General features: G+C 40.7%; 2 protein-coding genes across 2 annotated transcripts; one reads left to right on the top strand and one right to left on the bottom strand.

Annotated features, from left to right (window-relative positions):
• Positions 1 to 2,600: 2,600 nt before the first annotated feature.
• fezf2 (FEZ family zinc finger 2) lies at positions 2,601 to 6,921 on the bottom strand. Its single transcript, XM_029432115.1, has 4 exons — positions 5,887 to 6,921; positions 5,468 to 5,602; positions 5,231 to 5,363; positions 2,601 to 3,347 (listed from the first exon to the last, which is right to left on the bottom strand). Exons 1-4 carry the CDS (start codon positions 6,658 to 6,660, stop codon positions 3,097 to 3,099), a joined length of 1,293 nt encoding a protein of 430 aa, XP_029287975.1. The 5' UTR covers positions 6,661 to 6,921; the 3' UTR covers positions 2,601 to 3,096.
• Positions 6,922 to 12,511: 5,590 nt separating this feature from the next.
• Positions 12,512 to 21,307, top strand: LOC115008944 (calcium-dependent secretion activator 1-like). Its single transcript, XM_029432859.1, has 3 exons — positions 12,512 to 12,532; positions 16,987 to 17,091; positions 18,467 to 21,307. Exons 2-3 carry the CDS (start codon positions 17,005 to 17,007, stop codon positions 18,638 to 18,640), a joined length of 261 nt encoding a protein of 86 aa, XP_029288719.1. The 5' UTR covers positions 12,512 to 12,532; positions 16,987 to 17,004; the 3' UTR covers positions 18,641 to 21,307.
• The last annotated feature ends 3,529 nt before the right edge of the window (positions 21,308 to 24,836 follow it).

The raw sequence follows: 24,836 nt of genomic DNA, 5'->3' as shown, positions 1-24,836 counted from the left end.
TTGCCTGAAACCCCGGTGATCCCCCGGTGGCGGAGAGAGCAAAAGAAAGATGTCCTCATGTTGTTGACAGCCGATTAGAGCGCGCTCCCGCTCTCGCGCTCCCTCCCAGCCTCCGCCTCTAATCTCCTCCGCGTGGGCGCGTCTTAATTAAAGCTCCCGTTCGTCAATTAACGTGTTTGTGGATATTGAGGCGGTTGCTCAGATGTTGGAGAGGTGGAAGGGAAAGAAAGTGCAGAGAAAAGGGCAACCTGCTGCCTTTAGGTTGTTTACTGCTCCGACATGGCTGTTGATGGCCCGCAGCCTGCAGGCTCTGCACTCATGTGTTCACGCGCACACGGCTGATGCGTGTGTGCGTGTGTGTGTGTGTGTGTGTGTGTGTGTGTGTGTGTTTTCTGTTTCTCACCACACACATTGCTTTAATAAAAGTCTTGTAGATCATATAGTTCACTTCGTGGCATGTGGGCTACTCTGAAATATCATCAGGAATACACGTTCTGTGTCTGAAATAAGCGAAGACACAGAAGCTGCAGCTTTATGAAAGATCTGTCCCAGAAGAATGTGTGAGGAGGGACAGTCGTGCTGTCTTTGACATGTCTTTGCTCTGGTTTCTGTTTATTTGGAGGTTTCAACGACCTGCAGGGGGAGTTTACATTCTACAATTACACATATGTAATTGTATTTTTGGGGGTGAATGTTTTCCTCCCACCCAGGTGATTTGTATTTCTCCACCAACAATTATATTTATATTTGCAACAGCGAAATGACATTGTCAAAAGAAGTATTTTAGATTGTGTTTTGGCATTTTGCATTTCGTTTTGGGGAATGTGATAGTGACCGGTGACATTTCTTTTTCTTTTTATAATTATTCCTATAATTTAACAATTAGGCCTAAATAAATATAGTAAACATGATAAAGATACAATTATATAGACTTTTAAATGGTGGGAGATGCAATTTATTAACCCAGAGCCTATTCTACACTTGATCAAACTGTGTAAATAGCAAAGAAGAAATCCAACAATAATTAATGCATCTCATCGTCCCTTCACATCTCCACATCGTCTTGTTGCATCTTCATCCGTTTGAGTTCCCAAAGGTTTTCAGCTCTTGATCATTTTAATTTATTTTCATTTGAATGTTATTGGAGCTATAATAACGTTCTTCTCCGTACAAAAAAAGTCAGTTTTCACTCTAGCTTACGCAACATATTTTATTCATTTCAGCCGATGGTGCAGACTGATGGAATAGGTGAGCAGGGCATTCATCTGGCAATATTAGCCCTGCCAGGCTTCTGCAGGCCTGGCCGGCCCGACTGAGCGCTAATTGGCTGTTAATAGAAAGAGCGCCATTTGGGAGCACGGATCTGCCTCTCGACAGAATGTGTGCAGGGATAATATTGTTCCAGGAGTCGTGAGGAGAATAACTTTTGGTCTATTAACGCAGAGGCCCAGATGAGGAGCTGCGGCCTGAGTGCTCCATTATCTCCTGTTCTGATGAGCGGCTCCGGATGAGACAGTACTCCCCCTCCTCAATCAAGCCTCCCCAGCCGTTTAGCTGCTTAATGTAATTCGCTTTCAAGGGCCCATGTTATCTCTGATCATTTGCACCATTACGCCGGAGTCAAGTGTAAATGCTCCATTATTAAGATCGTGTCTGTCAATAAACGGTGAAGCAAAGCGGCTGCAGAGCATACAGTAGAGCCTGAGTCTATATGTGGCTTTCCAACACCACTTCAAGCATAAATACACCCGCACAGTTTAGCAGGCAGATGCCTCTACAGCAATGTATATGATGAATGCATATCATATTGTGGAATAGTATTTAGAACAGTCACGACGATGTTTAATGTCTGGCTCCACAATGCAGGAACGACATCCAGAAACTCTACACACCTTCCGCTGGAAGGAAACTGGAAACTTGGAAACTTGTCCTCACCTTGTTCCATGAGAAAGAAAACACCTTTCCATATCTCCTATTGTGTCTAAATGCAGCTTTGAAGAATATCAGCATATTTATTGAATTTGATGTACTTGCATGATTCGTGCACTTCTTGGGGTTGTGCCCACATGGTTCAACGCACTTGTTGTACGTCGCTTTGGATAAAAGCGTCAGCTGAATGAATGTAATGTGATTCAACCTGTTACTGATACTGATACTGTCACTGTCAAAAATATTTTAAAAATGTATTTAAAACTGTCATCTTGACATGTGTGTAGATTATTGGTCTTGAGGTTTAAAACACAGCAACAAAAACACAACCATGTAGAAATAAATCAACAGAAGAAAAGAAAATGACATTAAAGAAATATGAAAACAACATTTCACAAAACACAACAGCTCACAAATGTAAAGAAATTGACAAGATTGTGAAGTGAAGAAATGCTGCTGTTTCCTGCTGATTGATTTGTTGCTTATTGTCGTTGTTTTTACTCTGAAAACCTGCTCTTAAATGTGTCCATGTGTTGTCTAAAATCGTGTCATGTCTTGCTAAAGGACAGCTAAAACTCACTCTTAAAAATCCTGAATTTCCTGAATTTAGTCAATACGAGTTGATTGTTTTATTTTCAAACGCTTTCAAAATCAGAAACAACATGGCTCAAACATTCAGTTTTCATTATATGTTATAACTTATTTATTCACATTAACATTTTTTTCTGTGAAATACACAACATGGAAATGATTCACATTTTAAATAACATTTTTTATTTCCATAACCTATTATTTACAGTTCCATCATGGAGACGGAGGATTTCTCCCATGCTTGTTACTGGCATACAGGAAGAAAAAAAGTCCCTATAATATTCCTACTGTCTGGGAGCCAGTATTAAGTATGAGGTGTTGCTCTACCTTTGGGTCAGTTATGTATTCCCTACAGTGCCACTGCTGGAACACATGGGCAGGGTCCTAAATCCTATAGGATTACCACAGTTCTTTTTAAGGGATTATATCCAATTTTATTGGACTACCCCACCTTCTCTCTGGACTTTTAAAAACAGTTCAACGTGGCCACAAATGCAAGAGAAAACCCAGTCTTTTTGAGGCCTAACAGTCCAATGTGGAATATTAGAAGGTGTTATGGGGGGTTTGCAGCGTGCCTCAGCTCTGCAGCTCTCTGGAGGCCTCTGTGGCAGCGGTGAAGACGCTGTCGTGCAGCTTTCTGATGTGTTTCTTCAGGTCAAAGTTGCGACAGAAGCCCTTGCCGCAGGTGGCGCAGGTGAAGGGCTTCTTGTCGTTGTGCGTGTGCATGTGGAAGGTCAGGTTGTAGACCTGGTGGAAGGCCTTGTTGCAGATGGAGCACTTGTACTGCTTCTCCCCACTGTGAGTCAGCTTGTGGTTCTTGTAGTTTCCTGGGAAATCAAAAAAGGAATAATTAAATAAACAGAAACCCAACATGAAGAATGTGTTTGAGCTCAGCAATATCTGCAAGTTATAGCTCACATCTATGATTGCCATTATTGATAATGTAGGGCAATTCATTTTTTTGTATTGTTTCATCTATAAAATATATTATAGTGAAAATGACATTCCATAACACATACATTTACATTTCCTGTGAAAACAGCCCAAAATTAAGATGTTAGTGTACCAAATTTAACCTTGAATGTATTTTCTCTGCAAAATAATGCATAGGTAACTAATAAAATGTATACTTTCTGTGAAATAAAATCTGTAGAATTATAAAGCCAAAACACATTATAAGAAACCACTGTTATTTTCCTTTAAAGCATCTGGATTATTTGCAGTTAACGTCATCTGTAGGCATTGCAGTTGCCTGACTATTTATACAAACAGGAACTAAATGATACTTGATTCAAGAAAATCTGAAAAAGAAATGAAGCTGCACAGAAAGTGAACTGAATGATCTCCCCCATCGACAGCTAGAAATCGACTAGAAAAGAGGGATATCATTTTAAGGAGGGTTGAAAGAAAGCCAGAGGGGAAAGTGAGACACTGTGAATCTAATAAGAAAGTGAGGATGGAAGAGGCCTCTTTTTCTTCTCTTTTCTTTTCCCCCGCCAAGGTCAGCAGTTCATTGTGAAGGTAGAGACTGCTCTGTCCCTCTGCTCTGTCCCTCTGCTCTGTCCCTCTGCTCTGTCCCTCTGTCCCTCTGCTCTGTCCCTCTGTCCCTCTGCTCTGTCCCTCTGCCCTGCCCCTCTGCTCTGCCCCTCTGCTCTGTCCCTCTGTTCTGTCCCTCTGCTCTGTCTCCCTGCTCTGTCCCTCTGTCCTGCACGGCTTTCATTAATCAGGGTTTTGCATGTCGAAGTCAAGAAGTTGTCAAACTTTGTCAATATCAAGCGCAGCGACAACTCAACTAAAAAGCCTAGATTCCCAACTTTGCCGAGGTCTAGCAGCTGACCCAGAGCAAATGCTGCCGTCTTGAAGGGAGAATTAGTCCGTGTAAAGTGACATGTCCTATTTCCACTGATCGCATCATGTTCATCGGTGGGCCTGCAATTATTTCCCCTTTCATTACTCTCACAGATAACTAAGAGCGGCAGCATATGGTGCTGCTTTTAGTGCTGCTAATATTTATTTCAGACACATCCCACTCTGAGGATTCCTTCACAGCAAACAAACCTGTCAAACAAAGCTGTTTCCTCGTGCCAAATTAAACGCAGATAAATTACCGCACGCAATTCTTTAAAATACTAAATCCAACAATACATGAACAATAAATACATATAACAACAACAGCAAATAAAATACCGTCCAACAACAACATTATAGGAATTGAGTCGAGAGAGAGAGAAAACGTCGACCACAGGCACAGTGCAGGAATTCCGACATTTAATGGGTCGTTTTGTCTCTCACGGAGTTCTGGAAATCTTCTTTTATTAAAATAGATGAGATTATTTCCCCTATTCACAGTGCAGGGATTTTGTAGAAACTGTAAATATTTTATAGCAGGAAGTTAATCAATAGATGTCAAGGAAATTACACTTGCATCTGAAAACAATTCCACTCGTAGACCTATGGGAGATTAAATAATCTCTCTTTTTTTATCGTTTTAAAAATAAATATGAGGACGCAAAAACAGACACAATCAGGATTCGATTTGATTCGATTCGAATGCCGGCACACTAGCCAGAGACATGTTATCGGAATATTTGAACGATTTTAGGGCCAACACTCAGGGCAACAATAACAGTTATTTTAACAACTGTGTTTGGAATAATAATGGTAATTACATGTAGTCTCATATAGAGCAGATTAAAGAGCGGATTTGTACCTTTTTGGTGGAAACCTTTCCCGCAGAACTCACAGACGAAAGGTTTGTACCCGGCGTGGATCCGTACGTGTGTGTTTAGTGTCGAACTTCTGTTGAACGCCTTCCCACACTGGTTGCATTTATGAGGCTTTTCCTGAACAGGAAGACATTAAATAGAAAAATCAGTTAAAACCAAATAATATAAAATGTGGAATTTTAAAAGCCAGAAAATAAATCTGAGTGTGCGCTGCATCTCACCTGTGTGTGGATAATCTTGTGTCTGCACAGCGTACTGGCCTGCCGGAATCCTTTGCCGCAGACTTTACACACGAAGGGCCGGGCCCCGGTGTGCACCGGCATGTGTCGGGTCAGATTGTAATGTGCGTTAAAAACCTGCAGAGATACAAAAATACCCAAGATATTATTCAGTATAATTTAGAAAACAACACCAGCGATTTTAGAGTGAGAGTGCCACATAAATCTGCTTGCGTAAAATGATACGTAACATTTAAATCATCTGGATTTTATGTTTTATTTTAGGAGACATTTTCGTTTTAATGGAAAACATTGGTAGTTCATTTTATTTTTAATTAATATATTTAATTTTACATTGCATTGATATATATATATATATATATATATATTTCTTTGTGTGTATATATTTCACAAAAACGTACCTTTCCACACACTTCACATGTGAAGTTTTTGGGTTTTCCGTCTGCAGCGCTGCTGCCGCTGCTGCTGAGTTTGCTGTGCGTCTTGACGCCGTTCTTCTCTGTGCTCAGGCCGTGGTTCTCCTTCACTAGTTGGTCCAGCTGCCCCGGCAGATGTTCTTTGTGGGGGTATTGAGGTGTGGGCAGCTTGTCGGTCCCCACCCCGGCAAGTTTGGCGTTCTCCAGCAGCAAAAGTCTGTGGTGCGCTGTCAGAGAGGCCTGGGCCTGTGGGTTGGAGAACCAGTGTCCGGCCAACAGCTCCGACTGCTGGTACGCAGAATCCAGGTAATTTAGGTAGTAAAGCGAGCCGCCGCTGGGCACGGCCACGGCCTGGTGGATGACCTGCGGTTTCACCACCCTGCTACCAGACGTCAGCAGCGGTTGCTTCAAGCCCGGCTCCGCTTTGCCGCACATGCCGCACATGCCGCAGTTCCCTTTGCACGGAACGGCTGCGGAACCGCAAAAAGTTCCCCTGAAACTAGCTCTCCACAGCTCCGAGTAGTTCATCAGCGCCTTGGCTTGGAGGTCGTAACTGAAGGGCTGCAGCGGGATCATGCAGGGGATCGGGGAACAGAGCCCCAGCAGCTTCTTCCCCTCTGACCGCTCCTCCGCGCTCCCCTTCGGCTCCGAGCTCTTGGACATGATCCGGTCTATGGAGAAGGCAAGGGTCTTGGTAGCCGGAGACGGTCCGGTCCTACCGCAGGACATCACCGTCTCCAAGGAAGCAGAACTTGCCATCTTGTTTTAGTTTAGTTTAGGAACAGAGCAGAACTTGGTGTGAGCAACTCCCGTAATAGTCCCACCCGCTCCTCCAGCTGCCCCGCGTCTTTTCACTCTCCTGAGCTTCCAGCAGAAAAGACAGGAGGACACATCAGTTTAATAAGCACCTTGCTGTCACAGTGTCACGCATTTGCATTCAAATGGCCATCCCCCTGCAACAATAGCATCCAGGGGTGATGGATTAATGCTCATTAACTAGGGCACACAAAATTAACAGGACATTACAGAGCTCGTTAGGGAGAAGAGGGTAGAGGAGTAAAAAGACAAAAAAAAAAGGTTGTATTCGGAGCTCCTGGAGACTGCGAGAGCATTAAGTTGTGTCGGTGTTGGAGTTTACCTCTTTAATGGTCAGATGGGTGTGGAGATACCAGCCGACTGCTCACTGTCACATGTTGGCAGTGCCCGCCCCTCCTCAGCGCCGATCACTGTCTCCTGACATCAGCGGGCACCCGAACTCTTCTGGGTGACAGGGAGACGCCCTCACAAACACATCTACAGAGAGGGTGGCATGGTTTACACAGGCTGCCATATAACATGTGTGGCATACATATGAAACCATTTCCCTTAAGAAAATAAATTGTAATCATAATTGTGTAATGATCGTTTAACACGCATTGATATACGCCTCCTGCTTTCATTTGGTTAACAACACAGTAATCTTTTTCTTTTTCACTTTGGGAAATGTTTTCAAGAGAAAGCTGCTAATCCTCGGAGATGGGATCCCTCCTTTTCCACGCCGGTTTATATACTTACTTACTATTTGTATAAATTCGAGGACGTCCAATTTCCACCTGTTTAAGAGCAGAGACTCCCTTTGGATCCTATTAAACGTTGTTCCTCCTTTCCTCTATTCAAAAGAAGCAATTTTCCAGAGCGATTCAAGGCTCAACTCAGCGCAGGGAGGGAAAAAAGAAAGAGAAAACACAAGCTCTTTCACTTTTAGCCACTAAAGCACTGCGTGAACCTGGTTTTGTATTTTTTTTTCTTCCTGAAATAGAGGGACGGATTAAAGAGGGAGAGAGGAAAAAGAAAAGACTTAGCTTGGACAGAAAGGACAAATGACAAGAGAGGCTTTTTTTCTCTAAAGTGGCATACAAGAAGTTTGCTGGAATCCACAGTGTTGTGTGGGAGTTACAACGAGCAGCAGCCTCTCTTCCATCCGTCACAAGGGCCGTGTTGAATTCATATGTTTGCAGGCCATTTTACCTGAGGGACTCCCACCGAGAAGAGGGAGAAAAGAGAGTTCATACAACACGAGAGGGGGGGGGGGCGACACATGGGCAACATGAAGAACATTATTACTACGATAATATATCTGTCATGATATGACATATTTCATTTCACATGGTACAATGTTTTATTTTTAATTCAGCAATATGCAAAAACAAATGTGGGATCATTATGCTGCAGTATTTCAGACATCTCGTGTCATTTAGATTCTTTTTTAAACCATTCTCATATTTCACCACATCACCAAACACACCTTAAATACAGCCTTTGCTGTATGTGAGGGTTTAAAAACAGCACGTGAGCAGAACGATACTGTCAACACTCTCTCATAAGGCACTTTAAACAAAAGATTTATAAGTTGTAGCTGATGGCTTGATTTGTGGTTAATTAAAGCATTTACCTGTGTTTTACAGACCAGGAGCCATGAGGAGGAAATACTTTTGGATTGCCAGGTTGGGAGAAATCTCTCTGGCTGGTGTTTATCCTGCTCCAGCAGCACATTTGCTTTGTTTTTGTAGTAAGCCCTTTAATTTATCAGGAACTCCCCTCTAATGGACTGTTAACCACCGACATTCTGCAAAAATCATCTGGATCAACATTAACATTTTAATATCCAAAGAAAGATGGTCTGTTTATGTGTTAGCCCTGTGATTGACTGGAGGGTGAACACTCTCAGGATGGATGGACAATCATAGACTGTAAAAGTATCAACATTTATAGCTGCATCATTACCCAATAGATAGATGCAACAACAATTGGTTTTATAACCTTTTAAACTCTCTTTTACAATGCAACTTGTATGTTTAAGGGTCATTAAATGTAAGTGCAATATATATCTGCATGTTCAAAAACGTGAATTACTCAAACCTAAGACCAAATGTTTTTTTGTGACTGTAGCATTCCAACAAATTTGAATATTATAGATGTGTCGTGCATCATTTTATACATTTACTCATAATTCAGCCTGATATAGCTCGTATCTTTGAACTTTGCAGTTGCCACCAGAATAAAAAAATATGCTCTGTAAATTTAAACATGCTTTGTCAGCACATGTGTGTGGACATGCACACACCAGGAGGCCTAGCAGAGCTCCAGAGGCCATATGAAGTCAGTGTCTGTTGTTTTCTTATTTCATTTATTTGAAGTTCCTATAGAGTTGTTTGTTTTAAGACCACTTGAACACTAACACATTGCCCAGCTGTACTTTGTAGGAGGTTTTTGTAAAATGTGTATCATAAGAGATAATCTCAGGTTTTGTGTTGGAGATATAATCTGCCTCTATCTTTAATAACTGATGGACCATGTTACTGTGGGTGGAGGAAAGTGATGATTTACCTCAAGCCCTATAGACTTAGTGCTTTACTTAGCCCAGCATGTTGCCGTCCTATAACACTAGTTTTCCTGTTAATAACCTTAAAAAACGTCTCTACTCAGTTTTGTTTTACACCTGCATCCCAGCATGGAAGGATTAATGCCTGTTGTCTTGGTGCTACTCATATGTAAATAGCGCAAAAATACTCTAATTTGAGTTTATTCAGGCACAATTGCCGGCTCATCCACACAATAAACATTGATCCTATTGCTGTCACCCAGGCCCCTCTATTCAGCTCCAACAGCAATTAGCTCGAGCATTGATTTAAGGGACTCTTGCTTCTTGCCTGCAGGCATGCAAGGGTCACAAGTACTGGCTGAATCCAATAAAGGTTGGTGGAAAGTAATATTGAATGTGGTTTGAACTGTGATTTGAACCATTTCATCAAGGTCTCTTTTGTCATTCTTCACACAACTACTGTGTGTCATTTTCTTTATCTACAAATAAGGGCAACACTCTAGATGCTTTCGAGGAATGGAAACATTATGCAGTTATATCCCACGTTTTGAACATTTGGAAAATCAGCAAACTCTTTTCCTTCAGATTTGGTCAAATGACTAATGATACAAAAGATTATACTGAATGGTTGATTGACCCTTTTTTGATCAATTCAAGATGAGCCCTGTTTTGTTTACAATTGAAACACATTTTGAATGTGCACCGCCTCTGACGGCTTCTTCTCCATAGCAACAGCAGCCGAGGCTCATAGTTGTTTGTAGTATTTAGAGCCATACCAAAATGATGGAGAAAAACTTGATTTCTCACAAAAAAGCTGGTTGTCGTAACTGAAGCTCAGGATCATAACATTATCCCGAGAGTCTCAGGTTCCATGTAAGGGAACATTAATTAAGTGACATTAAAAAGGAATACAAAATGGGGAGAAACCCTTCTGGAACCACCGGCCCCTCTTGTAATTTTATATAGGAAAGCCATAGGGAGGACTTCAGGGGATCCTTAAGATTCGAACAGAGTCGATTCATAATAATCCACAACGCAGGGCCAGCTGAAACAGCTGGGAAAATGAACAGCTGTGTACCTGATAGCCCATCTGCATGGAAGCATCTTCAGATTACTTCCTAAGAAGATGACTCTCTCCAGACAACTTGAGAATAATGCCCTCCTTATTATCAGCCTGTATTCATGGACTGGATAATCTCCCATGATTACGTCAGAGAAGTGTGGTCTTGCAATAGAATTCAAGTGATGTGATTAATTTCTCGTCTTTTACGGACATTTCATCACGAGTTCTAAAGGATTTCAACATTATATACGAAATGATTTATGATTAGAATAAAGATATAGTTGGTACCATGGCAATGGTTGGACAATGCTGTTTACTAATTGGCTAAGAGGTGTGTTGAATTGGATACCAATATAGTTTCAGAAGGTATACGAAAACTGCTTCCTTTGCCTTCACTCACTATAGATTCCAACCTAACCATGGGTTAAATGGTTGTCTGTAGTTCGACCCTGGTTGCAACCTGTGTTCTGTCAACGTCTGTTTCCAAACCTTAACCAAGCTCATATGGGTTGTCATGGAAACATGACTAATGTTCTACGTTGTTGTTAATTTTGAGGAATTGTTGGAGACAGAGTAACTGGGATGGGTCCTAAATTCCACACTGTCTTCCTTTAATTACTGGATATAATTACTGAATGGAACCTCAGCCATACATTCTGATTAATCTTTTTTTCAAGGCTTAGAAGTCAAAGTGAACTGGAACATCTCAGGTCTGTTCCGAAGTAAGAAAATATTATGTAAAATCACATTTAAATTGTGTAAAAATAATTCAAATTAACTGGAATCTGGAACTAACCTGATTCAGCGTATAGCATGTAGTTCACTCCATATGTCTCCAGGTAACAATGGTTCATTCATTTAAAATGAAGAAGAGCCCATTTTATTTATAAACTCTAAAACCACAAATCATTCATTGTGGTTTACAAACTAACCGCGTAAGATTGTAAAAAAGAAAACTGTTTTAAACACAGGTAATGTTTTATCTTAATGTAGTTTCAGCAGTCTTTGTGTTTGTTTCGGTTCTCCTGGGAGAATTTAAACTACTCATCAGATTGTAATGATGATCAACAGTCACTTTTTTTAATGAGGAAACTGGATTGCTTCAAACTGGCATTAAAAAGATCTTAAAGTTGATGAAAATCGCAGGCATTATGTGTACACAAGATGTCCCTGACAGACCTCCAAAATGGCCAGTCATGCGCACAGAAACTTGTGAAATAGCTGTCAGGCCTCTTTTTATATAAAATGAAGAGGAGTAAAGCAGAACAGGACACAAAATGGCTGCTGTAAAGATGGCTGCAGGGGAAATGTGTGGCACGGTGCAAAATCTCAAGAAAAGGAGAAGTGAGGAAGGATGGATTATGAACCAGGGAGAGCAGCCAGTCAGTGGATCAGTCACTCCAGCCTGGCCTCTCTGCGGGGGTTGTGCTCGGGGCGAGATCACAGGCCTGCTGCCCCGCTGAAGCCTTCACAGCACACACGACAATAGAAGCTGCTGGCACCAGGTCGCCTCGCTGATTCACCCTAGCTGCCTCGGCCAAAGCCATCTCTCTTTCACCCATGTTCCCACTGACTGAGTTTGACCTACATGTAGACCTGCTCGCTTCCTCTTCTTGCGGCCTCAGCAGGTCTGATTCTCGGTGTCCCACTGAGCAGGTTTTTGTTCTTTTGTGTTTAGTCTGCTAATTAAAAATTGGACAAAATTTTTTTTTGCACTAGTTAGTGCGTTATATATATATATTTATAAAACGGACATGTCAAATCAAGCAATCTGATTGGTTCTTAGCCGTGATATAATGAGCGTATATCACGGGTAGAATTGTGTTTACTTTTCACAACAAGTCATTATCCCTCAGCGTCTGAGAAAAAAGCTACAACCGTTACAGCTGTTAATTACGTCCGTTAAGAACAAACTTACAAAGCATTACTATGTAAATAAGAACAGAGTTCCATTCGTTCGGTTGCTTTTATATAAATAATATCAGCGTAAATGACAATAATCAAACACGTACTTACAGGCTGAAACACAGACGTGTTTACAGTTCATCTGGTTCCGGTTCCGGTCACGCTGGCCAATACAAGGGACCGTCCATTTATGCAATCCGTATAGTACAATGTTCTCTACTCTGGAGGTGGGTGAGTTGATCATTGCCTATCTCCAGAGAAAAAAGCCCCTAAAACGACATGCAGAGCTACGTGAAGAGCAGGTAGACCAATGAAAAAAAAAGAAACAAACAGAACACCGTGCTAGCTGTTAGCACGCTAGCTGTTAGCATGCTAGCTGTTACCTGCTAGCTGTTAGCACTATGTTTTGTGCAGAAGGCAACTGAGGGACTATTTTATTTTCCCTCAGCCCCTCAACTGTGATATATGAGCATATACCATGGCGTGAGCTTTGCTTAATATATATATATACAGTTAGGTCCTAAATATTTGGACATTGACACAATGTTCATCATTTTGGCTCTGTACACGACCATAATGGACTTGAAATTAAACAATCAATATGTGCTAAGTGCAGACTGTCAGCTTTAATTTGATTAATTACATCCAAATCAGATGAATGGTGGAGGAATTACAACACATTTTATACGTGCTATCCCCTTTTTAAGGGACCAAAATATTTGGACATAGTAACATAATCATACAATCATATAGTAACTTTTAATATTTGGTTGCAAATCCTTTGCAGTCAATGACAGCCTGAAGTCTGGAACCCTATACATCACCAGACGCTGGGTTTGGCCCCTGTGATGCTCTGCCAGGCCTTTACTGGCAGCTGTCTTCACTCCTCCTGCTTGTTCTTTGGGCAGTTTCCTTCAGTTTTGGTCTTCAGCAGTGAAATGCATGCTCAATTGGATTCAGGTCAGGTGATTGACTTGGCCATTGCAGAACATTCCACTTCTTTGCCATAAAAAACTCTTTGGTTCTTTCGCAGTATGCTTGGGTCATTGTCCATCTGCACTGTGAAGCGCCTTCCAATGAGTTCTGAAGCATTTGGCTGAATATGAGCCGATAATATTGCACGAAACCCTTTAGAGTTCATCCTGCGTCTTTTTCAGCAGTCACATCATCAATAAATACAAGAGACCAGTTCCATTGGCAGCCATACATGCCCACGCCATAACACGACCAACACGTGCTTCACGGATGAGGTGGTGGGATTGGATCATGAGCAGTTCCTTCCCTTCTCCATACTCTTCTCTTCCCATCATTCTACATGTTGATCTTGTCTCGTCTGTCGACAGGATGTTGTTCCATGTTGTTCCATGCGTTTTAGCAAACTCTATCTGGTCTTTCCTTTTTTGAGGCTCACCAATGGTTTACATGGTGTGGTGAAACCCTCTGATTACTCTGGTGAAGTCTTCTCTTGATTGTTGACTTTGACACAGATGCACCTACCTCCTGGAGTGTTCTTGATCTGGCCAACTGTTGTGAAGGGCTTTTTCTTCACCAGAAGAAGAATTATTCTGTCATCCACCACAGTCGTCTTCCATGGTCTTCAAGATCATTTGGTGTTGCTGAGGCTCACCAGTGCGTTCTTTCTTTTTAAGAACGTACCAAACAGTTGATTTGGCCACACCTAATGTTTTTGTTATTTCTCTGATGGGTTTGTTTTGATGTTTCAGCCTAATGATGGCTTGCTTCACTGATAGTGACAGCTCTTTAGACTTCATATTGAGAGTTGACCTCAGCAAATTCGAAAGCAAATACCACACTTGAAATGAAACTCTAGACCTTTTATCTGGTTCTTGTAATGAACTAACGAGGAAATAACACACACCTGGCCATGGAAAAGCTGAACAGCCAATTGTCTAATTACTTTTGGTCCCTTAAAAAGGGAATACCACATATAAACGGTGTTGTAATTCCTCCACCATTCATCTGATTTGGATGTAAATACCCTCAAATTGTTAAATTTCAAGTCCATTGGGGTCGTGTACAGAGCCAAGATTTTGAAATTGTCCAATGTCTAAATATTTATGGACCTAACTGTACATAGAGTTATGTCTATGTGTCATAGATATAATTGTGGACCCCCCCCTCCACATACATACATACACACATACACACACACACACATGCATATACACACACACACACACACCACAACATATTATTTTCCATCTACAACCCTTATACTGTAGTCAATAACATGAAGTTGGACATTATGCAGTAGCACCCCCATTATTGATGAAGGTACCTTATATGGATGGCGATCTGAAATTTCTTCAAATTTCACATATTGACATTGGTCACGACTATTTCATTACAACTGATAAAGTGTTGCGCAATATACTAACGTTACTGAACTAACTATCTAGCTGACAAACAGCATTGACTGTCCGCCAAATAAGAGTGAAGTTTCCATGGCATAGAAAATAAATATAGATGAGTAAGTATTTCAAAATGATTAAATGATAAGTTCTGTTCGCTCAACAACGCATTCGGCTGAGAATCACCAGGTATCACTGTCACTGTTAACACCACTGTACGTATCTGCACGTCATGGCCGACTGGATGATGTGTGTGGTCATTAGGTGACCCAAGTTAGTGAACAAAAGATTATATTTTACAATAACGCCACAGTTAGTTGATTGAGTTCATTAATTCTGTGGGAACCCCACAGCCTCTGTCTGAGCCCACTAATGTTAGCTAGCGAAAACAGTGTTAACTTAGCTGACATTATTTGTTTCACCATGTTAGGCTGGGCAACTGCACAGGTTCAAAAGTAGATTACATACATACTAAAGGTTAAAGAAAAAATTAGGGAGAATTTGCATTCAAAACGCTTCCGTATTGTTGACAAACGCCACCGCAGTAATTCTGCATTGTTTACTTACGGTACTTCCCCAGATTGTGTATACCTTTGACTTTCTACTTTGTCAAGGCTCACATTCAATCATATGATAGAAAGTAGTTTACTTTCAAGGATACAATCGGTGTTGTACCAGCCCTTGGCATCGTATCCCTTTTATTAAACACACAGACATATACACACTGCTATCCCCTTCCACTTTATTCTCCTCCCATTCTTGTCCAGCCCCCCATCCCTTCTGCTGTGACCCTGACTGTTGAAAGTCAGTCGGCTTCTATTAGTATCAGCCCCGCTCATCATTATCCATCAATTAGACTGGCAACAGTCAGGGCCCACAGAGAAACATCTGTAGCCTTTCGGCTCTGTTTCTGCATGGCTGCCATGCTCTGAGCTCACTGTGGCTCGCAGAGGTCACTGTTTAGAGAAGGCTTGTCTCCATGAAGCAGTGTTAGGATTCAAGTTTGTAGCTTGTAACACCTGTATAAATGTTATTAAGAGGACTAGTGCTTACTATAGTACCTCAGTACTTTGTGAGTACTGAGTTGATGTTCATTGCAAAGCAAAAACTGAAACTGTACTGAACTGTACTGAACTGTACTGTACTGTGGCCCTGACAGCTCAACACACTGCAAACTAAGAGAACATGCAAATACATAGCAAACATCTTTACCAATTTGACAACACATAGCTGCAAATAGAATACACCAACCAAAGACAGAAACAGGGTTAGGGTTAGGCTTAGGGTTAGGTTATCCATCAGTTATTATTTTTCTTCCCAAGTTGTACACAGAAACATGTTCATAATCCTCAGAGCTTTGAAAAGAAGCACAGATACGGTAATGATGAATATATTAGAATATATTAACAGACTGCTATCCAGAGGGGTGCTGCTTCACTTAATTCATAAAAAATGTGAAAAGATTACTACAACAATACAAACGTGTATATTCTAAAATATCAATAATAATGTGAATAACAAGGGAAACCTGGCTTTCAGGACAAAATAACTTTCCTGGCTAAGTTTCCTATGCAGCTTTGTAGCTGAATGAGCCAATACCAGAATACATGTGTTGTGTACTCAAGCCCTCTTTTCCCAGAATCCCTTCTGTCATTAAATGCACATTCGTCATTAAAGAGAGAGACCGTAATATTCAACGGCAAGGGCAATACAGCTTGGAACATACTGCTAAACTGACACTTTAAGTTAAAGATTTGTTTAATGGATTATGACAAGTGTGCATTGCAGTACTCGCTGCTGTGCATCAAGAGCATCATAAGCCTCGCCCTACGCTTTGTTAGATCTCCATTAACTGATGCCTAATTGGCTGCTGGATTTTCCCGGGGTCCACGATCCAGACTTAAATAAATCCTAAGCCTACAGGACTATCTGATGGGGCTCCACATGACAGGAACTGTTTCCTAAACTTCTCAGGCAAGACTGTGTGGGTGTTTCTGAACGGCAGCAGAAGCCCTCCTATAGAGAAGTGCCTGCTCTGTGCTACTTGTCATTTTCTAATGACTTGATGAGGCCATGCGTCCGACGCGACGTCGGTCTGCTGAGGATTTGTTTGACAGCTTTGTCCCCCTGGCCTCTCCCTCAATGATCCACAAGAAAACCCTGTCATGAGGATACACTGCAAGGATGACATCACAAGCTTTGTCTGCCAAATACACCAAAGTCGATGCATTACAGATACTAATTTCGAAGGTTATGGATTCATTGTTTTAAGTGTTGAAATGTTGTTTTTCACTTGTGTGTTCTGTTAAGTTAACAAGCTTTGAATTAATTTGTTTCATGGAGTATCAGACAGTGATATGTGCTGTGTGCTTGTGTGTCTACAGCAATGGTACACCAGCACTATGAACCTTCTAGGAACATGGCTGACTGACCGTATGGACCTTCAGCTCCACGTTTATCAGCTGAAGATTCTCATCAGGGTTGTCAAGGTGAGAACGGCTGCCTTTTACATTTCTAAACCACATATGTAGATTAAGGCTTTTATAACTCTGGTACATTATAACATTTCATTGCTGCTTCCCACATTGATAAACAAACAAACGAGATGTAAGGTGTCTAATAATTGGGCCCGAGGTACTCTCACATTTGTCATGAAAACCATGTGTGTTGCTTTGAATCTTCTCAAACTGTGTCCCTGAAACTATTTCTATAAACCATGTGGAGAAGCAAGAAGTGCTGTTAGCCTTCAATCCTTGGGAATGATCCACATTGCTGTGAACATAAGGCTCTGCTGTACAGTATGCGGCAGTGCAAGAACAGCTATGGAACAACCAAACAGGGCTATTAGTGCTTCAGGTTCAATCTGTAAACCATCTTAACTCCACTACATTTATTTGACAACAATAGTCACTTGTTACTTTGCAGATTTGAAAAATTATCTTATAAAATATGATGTGTATATATATTAGACTACAAAACCTCACGAATGAATCAGTAGCACTGAGAGGTTCAAGGTTTTCTTCTTCTTCATAAGTGTCCACTCACACCCACTGTAGCGTGCAATAATAATAATACAAAATGATTCTTATCTCATATTATTCAATCTGTACTGTCCACTTAAATACCTGTCCTTTGACTGACTTCATTACTGACTCTGAAACTCTCCACAAAGTAAAGGTATAGATGTCCCCCACACATAAAGTTGTGTAAAGTGTCTGAGTAGGAGGTGCAGGTTCAGCCTGCAACATTACTTACAGAAGTTTTTATGATATCTTATCAAAAGTTATTTTTTTGTGTGTCCTTCCTACGAATGTCCAGCAACACACGTCACTTGTTACGTCCATACAGTCTTTCAAAATGAACTTCCGTCTTCACAGGAAACAACTTGGTTAGGTCTAGGCAACAAAAGTAGCAGGTTAGCTTCAGGAAAAGTTTTGGGTTGGAATAACTTATGCACGGTATTTACGTGACAATAAATCAATTCTGCTTCCAAAAGCGGAGCAGCGGCCTCCTGGGTGTAAGTTCGGTGGCCACCCATCCACACCAACCGTGTGGGGATTTGTTCACACATTATACCTGCTGGTTCAAAATGACTTGGAATACAAACAATTTGATGTTGTTGGATATATACGAATTACAGTAGGTTACCTTTCTAAGGTACAGTGACAGTCAGTGTATGAGAACAGTTTGGGTTCAGCCACATCCTTTCAAGGAGGTTCCCCATGAAGTGGGACATTAATCTTTTGTTTGTGGCAGGTACTCTCACAGTCCAGAGATCAGGCAGCTCAGATGAAATTGAGACACTAATACCCTTTTGAAACCCGTACAGTGAACCTTCTGATTGTTTTGTTTTGTTTGTAATAGAAAAAGTACCGTGACTTCCGCCTTCAAGGTGTTCTGGACTCTACATTGAACAGTAAGATGTATGAGACAGTGAGAAACCGGCTGACCTTAGAAGAAGCCACTGCCTCAGTGAGGGAAGGAGGGATGCAAGGCGTTTCCATGAAGGACAGTGATGAAGAGGACAACGATAACTGAATCAAAGGGCCTGAAAACTACAATAATGTCAAATCTTTACAGACGGTTAGCACTACGCAGCCTGAGAACCCATGCAGCCTCTCCGTGAGGTCAAAACAGATTGGCCTAACGTCCCACTTTTTCACTGCATTATTTTGCTGTTTCAGTTTATCATTGCTGTAATAGTTCCACATTTCTGTCTGAATATATACAAGAAGAAAATGTTGTGTCTATAAACACTTGCAATACGCAAGGCTGTCTTATCAATGCTATTCATGTAGAAATGATCAATGTAGGCTCATCAAGCTTTCATTCCTTACAACTAAAACTGAAATGTGAGCAAATTAGTTTCCAGAATAAGAGAGTGAGAAAAGCCCAGCTGTGATTGTGAACACCACACAAAGCAGCCTTATAAATAAGGTAGTAAAGACTAAGGTGGTTGTATCTATATGGAGTTCATCTTCTGAAGGGAAAACATTATGTTGTACCTTCATTGTGTGCCTCCCAAAACATCTGCAGTCTTTGTGTGGGAGCTTTCCTGTTGCTTGTCAAGAAAACTAAGAAGTACACACATCTCTTCACTTTAGGCAGTTCTGATTCAGTAAAACGTATGTAACACTCAAATGATCCAGGTTACTAAACTGTGGTTCAAAGTGAAACAGTGTTGATACAGGTTTCTGTTTTTTAAGCCTGCCAACAAATGGATGATGAACATGAGTGCAAAACTAAAACATTCATAAGATATTTACAAATCTACCCCTGAATGTCCTCATGCAATATGGTTGACAATTTTGTTCTCAACTTTATGAACAAGGCTATACATTTCTTTGTGTTATGCTAAAAATGTTTAACTTTGTGTTGCATTGTTGTAAAAGGTATGAATATGGTCTCATATAACAATGGGTTTGAATCATGTTGCAACTTAAAAAATCTAAACAAAATGTTTAAAATTATGTTCTGTGGTCGGATGTGACAGTGATGGTTGTTGCCTGTTCTCAGCTTTGTTTCTCAAATAGTCGCAACCACTGTCAAACAGCAAATGAAAAGACATTGTCAACAATAAAGTTGATAGGTGCAAAAATGTTGTCAATTTTAGCAAAATAGTCAAAACTGAAAACATCATTCAGCATAAACAGAATTCCCGTTCTTTCCCCTCTTACCCGGTGTCATACGAGGAATCATTGTCAATGGCGTCTCTCGTCTCTCACCTCTTCCAGTTAGCCTAATACAGTCTGAATAGGTGTTAGCATGTGTGTAGCATAAGTACGAGTTTCACCCAAAAGGCTTTGGCAGTTTGTCAGTAGTTGTCTGCTGGCTAAACCATGCTAGACAGGTTTGGAAAATGTATGAAACAAAGAATGAACTCTGGGCAACTAGCTGTTGTGTATTTGAAAAACATTATCCTAAAGTACACAGACATAATACTTCAAAGGTTCATCCACAGTATCTAGGTAATGCAGCTGAAGCGAGCACAGGGATGCAACAGAGTCAATCTACCAGCTCTCCACCACCTTTCAGTTTGCGTACTGACACCGGTACGCGAATACTCACCTAAGGGTTGGCTGAGGGCATCATGAGGGCAATAAGATAAAACAAGGAATCAGCCTCTGGAGAGCAGGACTGTCCACAGCTAATATCTTGGTATGGTCCGCAGATGGATGGAAGACTGACATCCCTAGGACTAACTATAGCAGGGCAAGACCTCATCTTTATTCAACAAAACATTCATGTAATTAACCTAAATATGTCAACAACACCATTAATCTGCATAATTGTGACAAGTAAGTAAGAAGTCAGTTTGAACCAAGCAGCTAAATGAAACACATTTTTTGCATGAGAGATGAAATTGTACACACAAAATAAAGCAAAGGCACATATCTAGCAAAGAGTAAAACACGTGTAAAATGTGTATGGGACATGGTCTGTGTTGTGTGGAGTTAAATCGAAAAAAAAGAGGATTTTGAATCAAAGAGGAGGTGAGGTCTATCTCTGGCTTCAATATAAACACTTCTGGAACTTTACTACTTGTGTGAATGCCACAAGTGCATCCAGAGTGAGTGAGTAAGCTTCATGTATCCTTTACAAAGAAAGTGATACAGTGTAACTCATTTAAGAATCGCAGCGTCAAACTGCTTACATATAAATCTATCAACACAAGCTGCATCTTTTTGTAAGTAAACACTTACTGACTCACGCTCTCACTTTTTCAAACGTTGGTGCTTTGATTTCCACTTCAACCTAAAGCCTCTGACATTTCCTTTCTTTATTTTGTTTAATAGACAAGTTAGCAAGGCAATACGCATACAGTTTGGTTTTATCACACTAATAGACCCGTTTTCATCCTTTTTCACATTTTCATTTTTAAAACGAATGCTCTATTTTAGTTAAATATCATTTAAGTAAGAGTTTATTTGCCATCTGTCCTGATATGTGCTCTGTATTCATTCCAGCATGTATGACGGGGCTAATCCCCATTTTTATAATGGATGATGGGAAGTGAAGTCTGCCTGTAATTTCAACAGTTTTCTATACTGTGCGTCGCCCTGCGTGCAAGTACTGCATGTCCCCGGTGTTCACTCCCTTAAGTGTGTTTGCTCCATGTGTGAAGTTACCGGTGGGTTCATCATGCTTCTGCCTCCTAGAAGAGCCCACCAAGTCGGAGAACATTTCAATAAAGGATAATGGCAAACGTGGAAAGAACATGTTACCTCATTCCTTGCTGTGAATTGACTGACTGAAAGTGAATTCAGGAGAGAAATCAGCTGAAACCGTGTTGATGATTTGATCTAAATCTTTGTTTTTTTTATAGAAAGGTTTTGATAAGTAATACATTTAGGTTCAACTACTGGTAGTTACTTGTACTATTTAGCACAAAGAGCTAGTCACTGCAAAAAAATACATATTTGTTAATCCGTGGCCTCCTTCCCTCCCCCACAGAAGCATTTTCTTAAGAAAGAGAGTCTGAGATTAATGCTTTGGATTAAAGCATCAGTCATGTTAAGAGTTGATATTATTGTCCAAAAGGAGATTGAAAGAATGCCCAGGGATCAAATCAGCAATGACCGTAAAATCAAATCAAGAAGACTAAAGTCGGGAGGATTATTAGAGATATAATATCGTCCCAAATTAAAAGAAGACGGGATATCTTTTAATTATTTTAAAGAAGGGGGGAAACAAATCCTTCTCAGAAGAACAGAGAAAAAACTGATTTTAGACAAGAGTGGAGGAAACGATGTAAATCCAACTGCGAGGGAAATGTAACTTTCTCCTCGATGATACTAAAGCTCAATGCAACAAAGGTTTATTCATCTGTAGTAGTTTGCTTCAAATGTTTTGACTTGTTTGCAAGTGGACATGGTTCATATAACATATATGGTTAACCAGTAGACAAACCAACACTATTGTAATATTTTGCTTGATATTATTAGATCTTAGGATACATCGATAGCAGTTTAGAGATTTACAGTTTACTCTGTGATCTGATGCATTTATAGATTAGATGTTGTTCAGGACCTAAAGAAACACTCAGACTTTGGGGAAACAGTGAATGTCTTATCATTTTCACTATTACCATAATGAAAGTCAGGTGAACATATTTATATATATATATTTATTTCCTGGAGTTTACCTGGGAGAATGTGATTCCTAAAATTGACGTGATGCAAAAGACGAGACGTGTCACTGAGTTGAAGCGCAACAGTCCACTCGTAGTTGTACATGTCGCAGAGTTGAGCTTCTTCCCTCACAAATTATCTGAGCTGAGTATATACACCTGAAAACAGTTAACAAGATTCATGTTGGTCTATTACCAAGTTAAATGTAATGTTAATTAGCGACAGCTGCGATATCTGAGACCTGTTTGTCATTTTAAGCAGTGAACTCTCCGGTCAGTGCCGGACTCAGTTTAATCTCTGTCTGTCCAGAACAGAGACGTTTTATAAGCACAAAGAGTGGAAGCTGGAAGTGCTAACATACACACTCCAACTGTCACTCTGGGGTGAAGGGGAGGACCCAAATGCAGTACTCTGGACGAGGTCTTAACAAAAAGCGAGCTTTATTGAAATAAAGCCGAAGCTAACAAAACACAAAAACACAAACCAATCAGGGGACAAGCAGAACACGACGTAACATGAATGACAATCCGACAAAACACACTTGGGCAGACAGGGATAAAGACTTTCCTTTTTGATAAAGCTTATAGTTAGGGCTGGCTCAGGTTTGCCCTGGATCAGCCCCTAGTTATGCTGCTATAAGCTTAGACTGCCGGGGGACACCTCCCTGCTCTCCTCCTTCTCTTCCTCTCTCCTCCTCTCCCTCTCTTCTTCTCCCTCTCTATGTGTATGCATTTAAGTAAATGTTTGTTACTAACTCATCATCCGGGGTATCATCCCTGGAGTTTCTGTGTCTCATGTGGCAGGTTGCCACTGATAAAGTTTACGTCAGGATCAGGAATCGTGACAGCGCCTGCTGGCCTGGTCCTGCTGGACACCGGGAAGCCTTTTTGACATTTTCCTGGATTCATCCAGACTTTCTCTTTTTCAACACACAATTTCTGTCAAATGTTGTATTTGTACTATGTTGTTTATCCTGTACATACAATATCTATTGCACGTCTGTCCGTCCTGGGAGAGGGATCCCTCCTCAGTTGCTCTCCCTGAGGTTTCTTCCATTTTTTCCCCCTTTAATTATGAGGTTTCTTTTAGGAAGTTTTTCCTTGTGCGATGCGAGGGTCTAAGGACAGAGGGTGTCGTATCCTGTACCGTCTGTAAAGCACACTGAGACAAATGTATAATTTGTGATATTGGGCTATACAAATAAATTTGATTTGATTTGATTTGATACACAGACACCAAACTAGGGAACAAGACACAGCTGGGGGAGAAAGGCAAAAACACAAGGGCAGAGTAAATGGACACAGGAGGAACACATTAACAATCAGAAAGGGAGGGTAAACACACATACAGGAAGTACAACTAGACATATAACAAGGGGGAGTGAACACTTCAACATAAAACAGGACACCAAAGAACAAGTAGATCGTTACACCAACAACTCCAATGTTGTCAGTTAGTGCTGGACTATTTCCTTGACCAACAGTTCACTTAATCTTCTCATCACATCGGATTCACAGATAGGTAACGAGAGAATTTCCCAAAATCAAAAGTGATGATTTAACATCAGAAGAAAAGTGATTTCACTAAGACTTGTTCAAGGAGGGGTTGGCACGGTTGACCCAAAATCTTTCTCTCATATGGAACTACTGTCCTGTGGCGTTGTACCTTATGGACCTCCAAGGGCAGGGCGGGAAGTGGGGAGAGGTTATTTGTTTCAGAAAAGAAAGGAAGGGAAAATATTGCCTTAATTGTTTGTCTTGCATCTGTCCTTCAATAAATACATGACTGAAATGTATTTTTTTTAAATGCATCTACTGAAAAGAATGACACAGTATGGGGGTATTAGTGGTATTCTGCTTTCGATGAGGGTAATTTACTGTAACAATGCACACATCTGTGTTCGACACGTATTTACCATGAAATACCAAATAGCTTGGAACAGAATATTAATATTATAACAGCATTTTTTATTTCATTGGATATCAAGACATAACAAACTGGAGATTTACAGGGAAAGTGTAACAATGTGGATTTGACTGACATATGGTTAATATTGGTATCCTGTGATAAATTAAAATACATTTGACATTTAGCTTTCATTTCAAAGGTTGGTTCCTCCACATTTCTTTGGTTATTATTTAATCAGTGCCCTGTTAAACTATCATCATGTTTCTCATACCCAGTAATTCATCTTCAGAAATAATGGCTGCCAACACTGTTGGGGGATGTGGAGCAGAACAGAAAAAAGAAAGGGCTGTTTAAGTTAATGTGACAGAGAACTTACATGCTCATAACTGTCTCTGCAGAGGCAATTCTTTCATATCCTACACATATGAGAATAATCAACAGCAAACGCACAAAGCACCCCATCTATTTTAACATCCAATCCGCAGTGTTGGTGAGCTGCCTCGGAGTATCATTCATTTAATTTGCACATGAATATCCAGACATGATTGGGCAGTTCTGTGCGCGAGACGACACCAGGACGGATTAATGGGCCTGGAGATTTATGCCGGCACGATCTGAGCTGCTTTGGCTTTTAAGCTCCAATCAAGTGGGGAAATGGGAAACGATAACTGTATCAAAATAAAAAGAATCTCCAA

Source organism: Cottoperca gobio, chromosome 5 (assembly GCF_900634415.1).
Source record: "Cottoperca gobio chromosome 5, fCotGob3.1, whole genome shotgun sequence".
NCBI lineage: Eukaryota > Metazoa > Chordata > Actinopteri > Perciformes > Bovichtidae > Cottoperca > Cottoperca gobio.
This window is presented reverse-complemented; position numbering and strand designations above follow the sequence as displayed.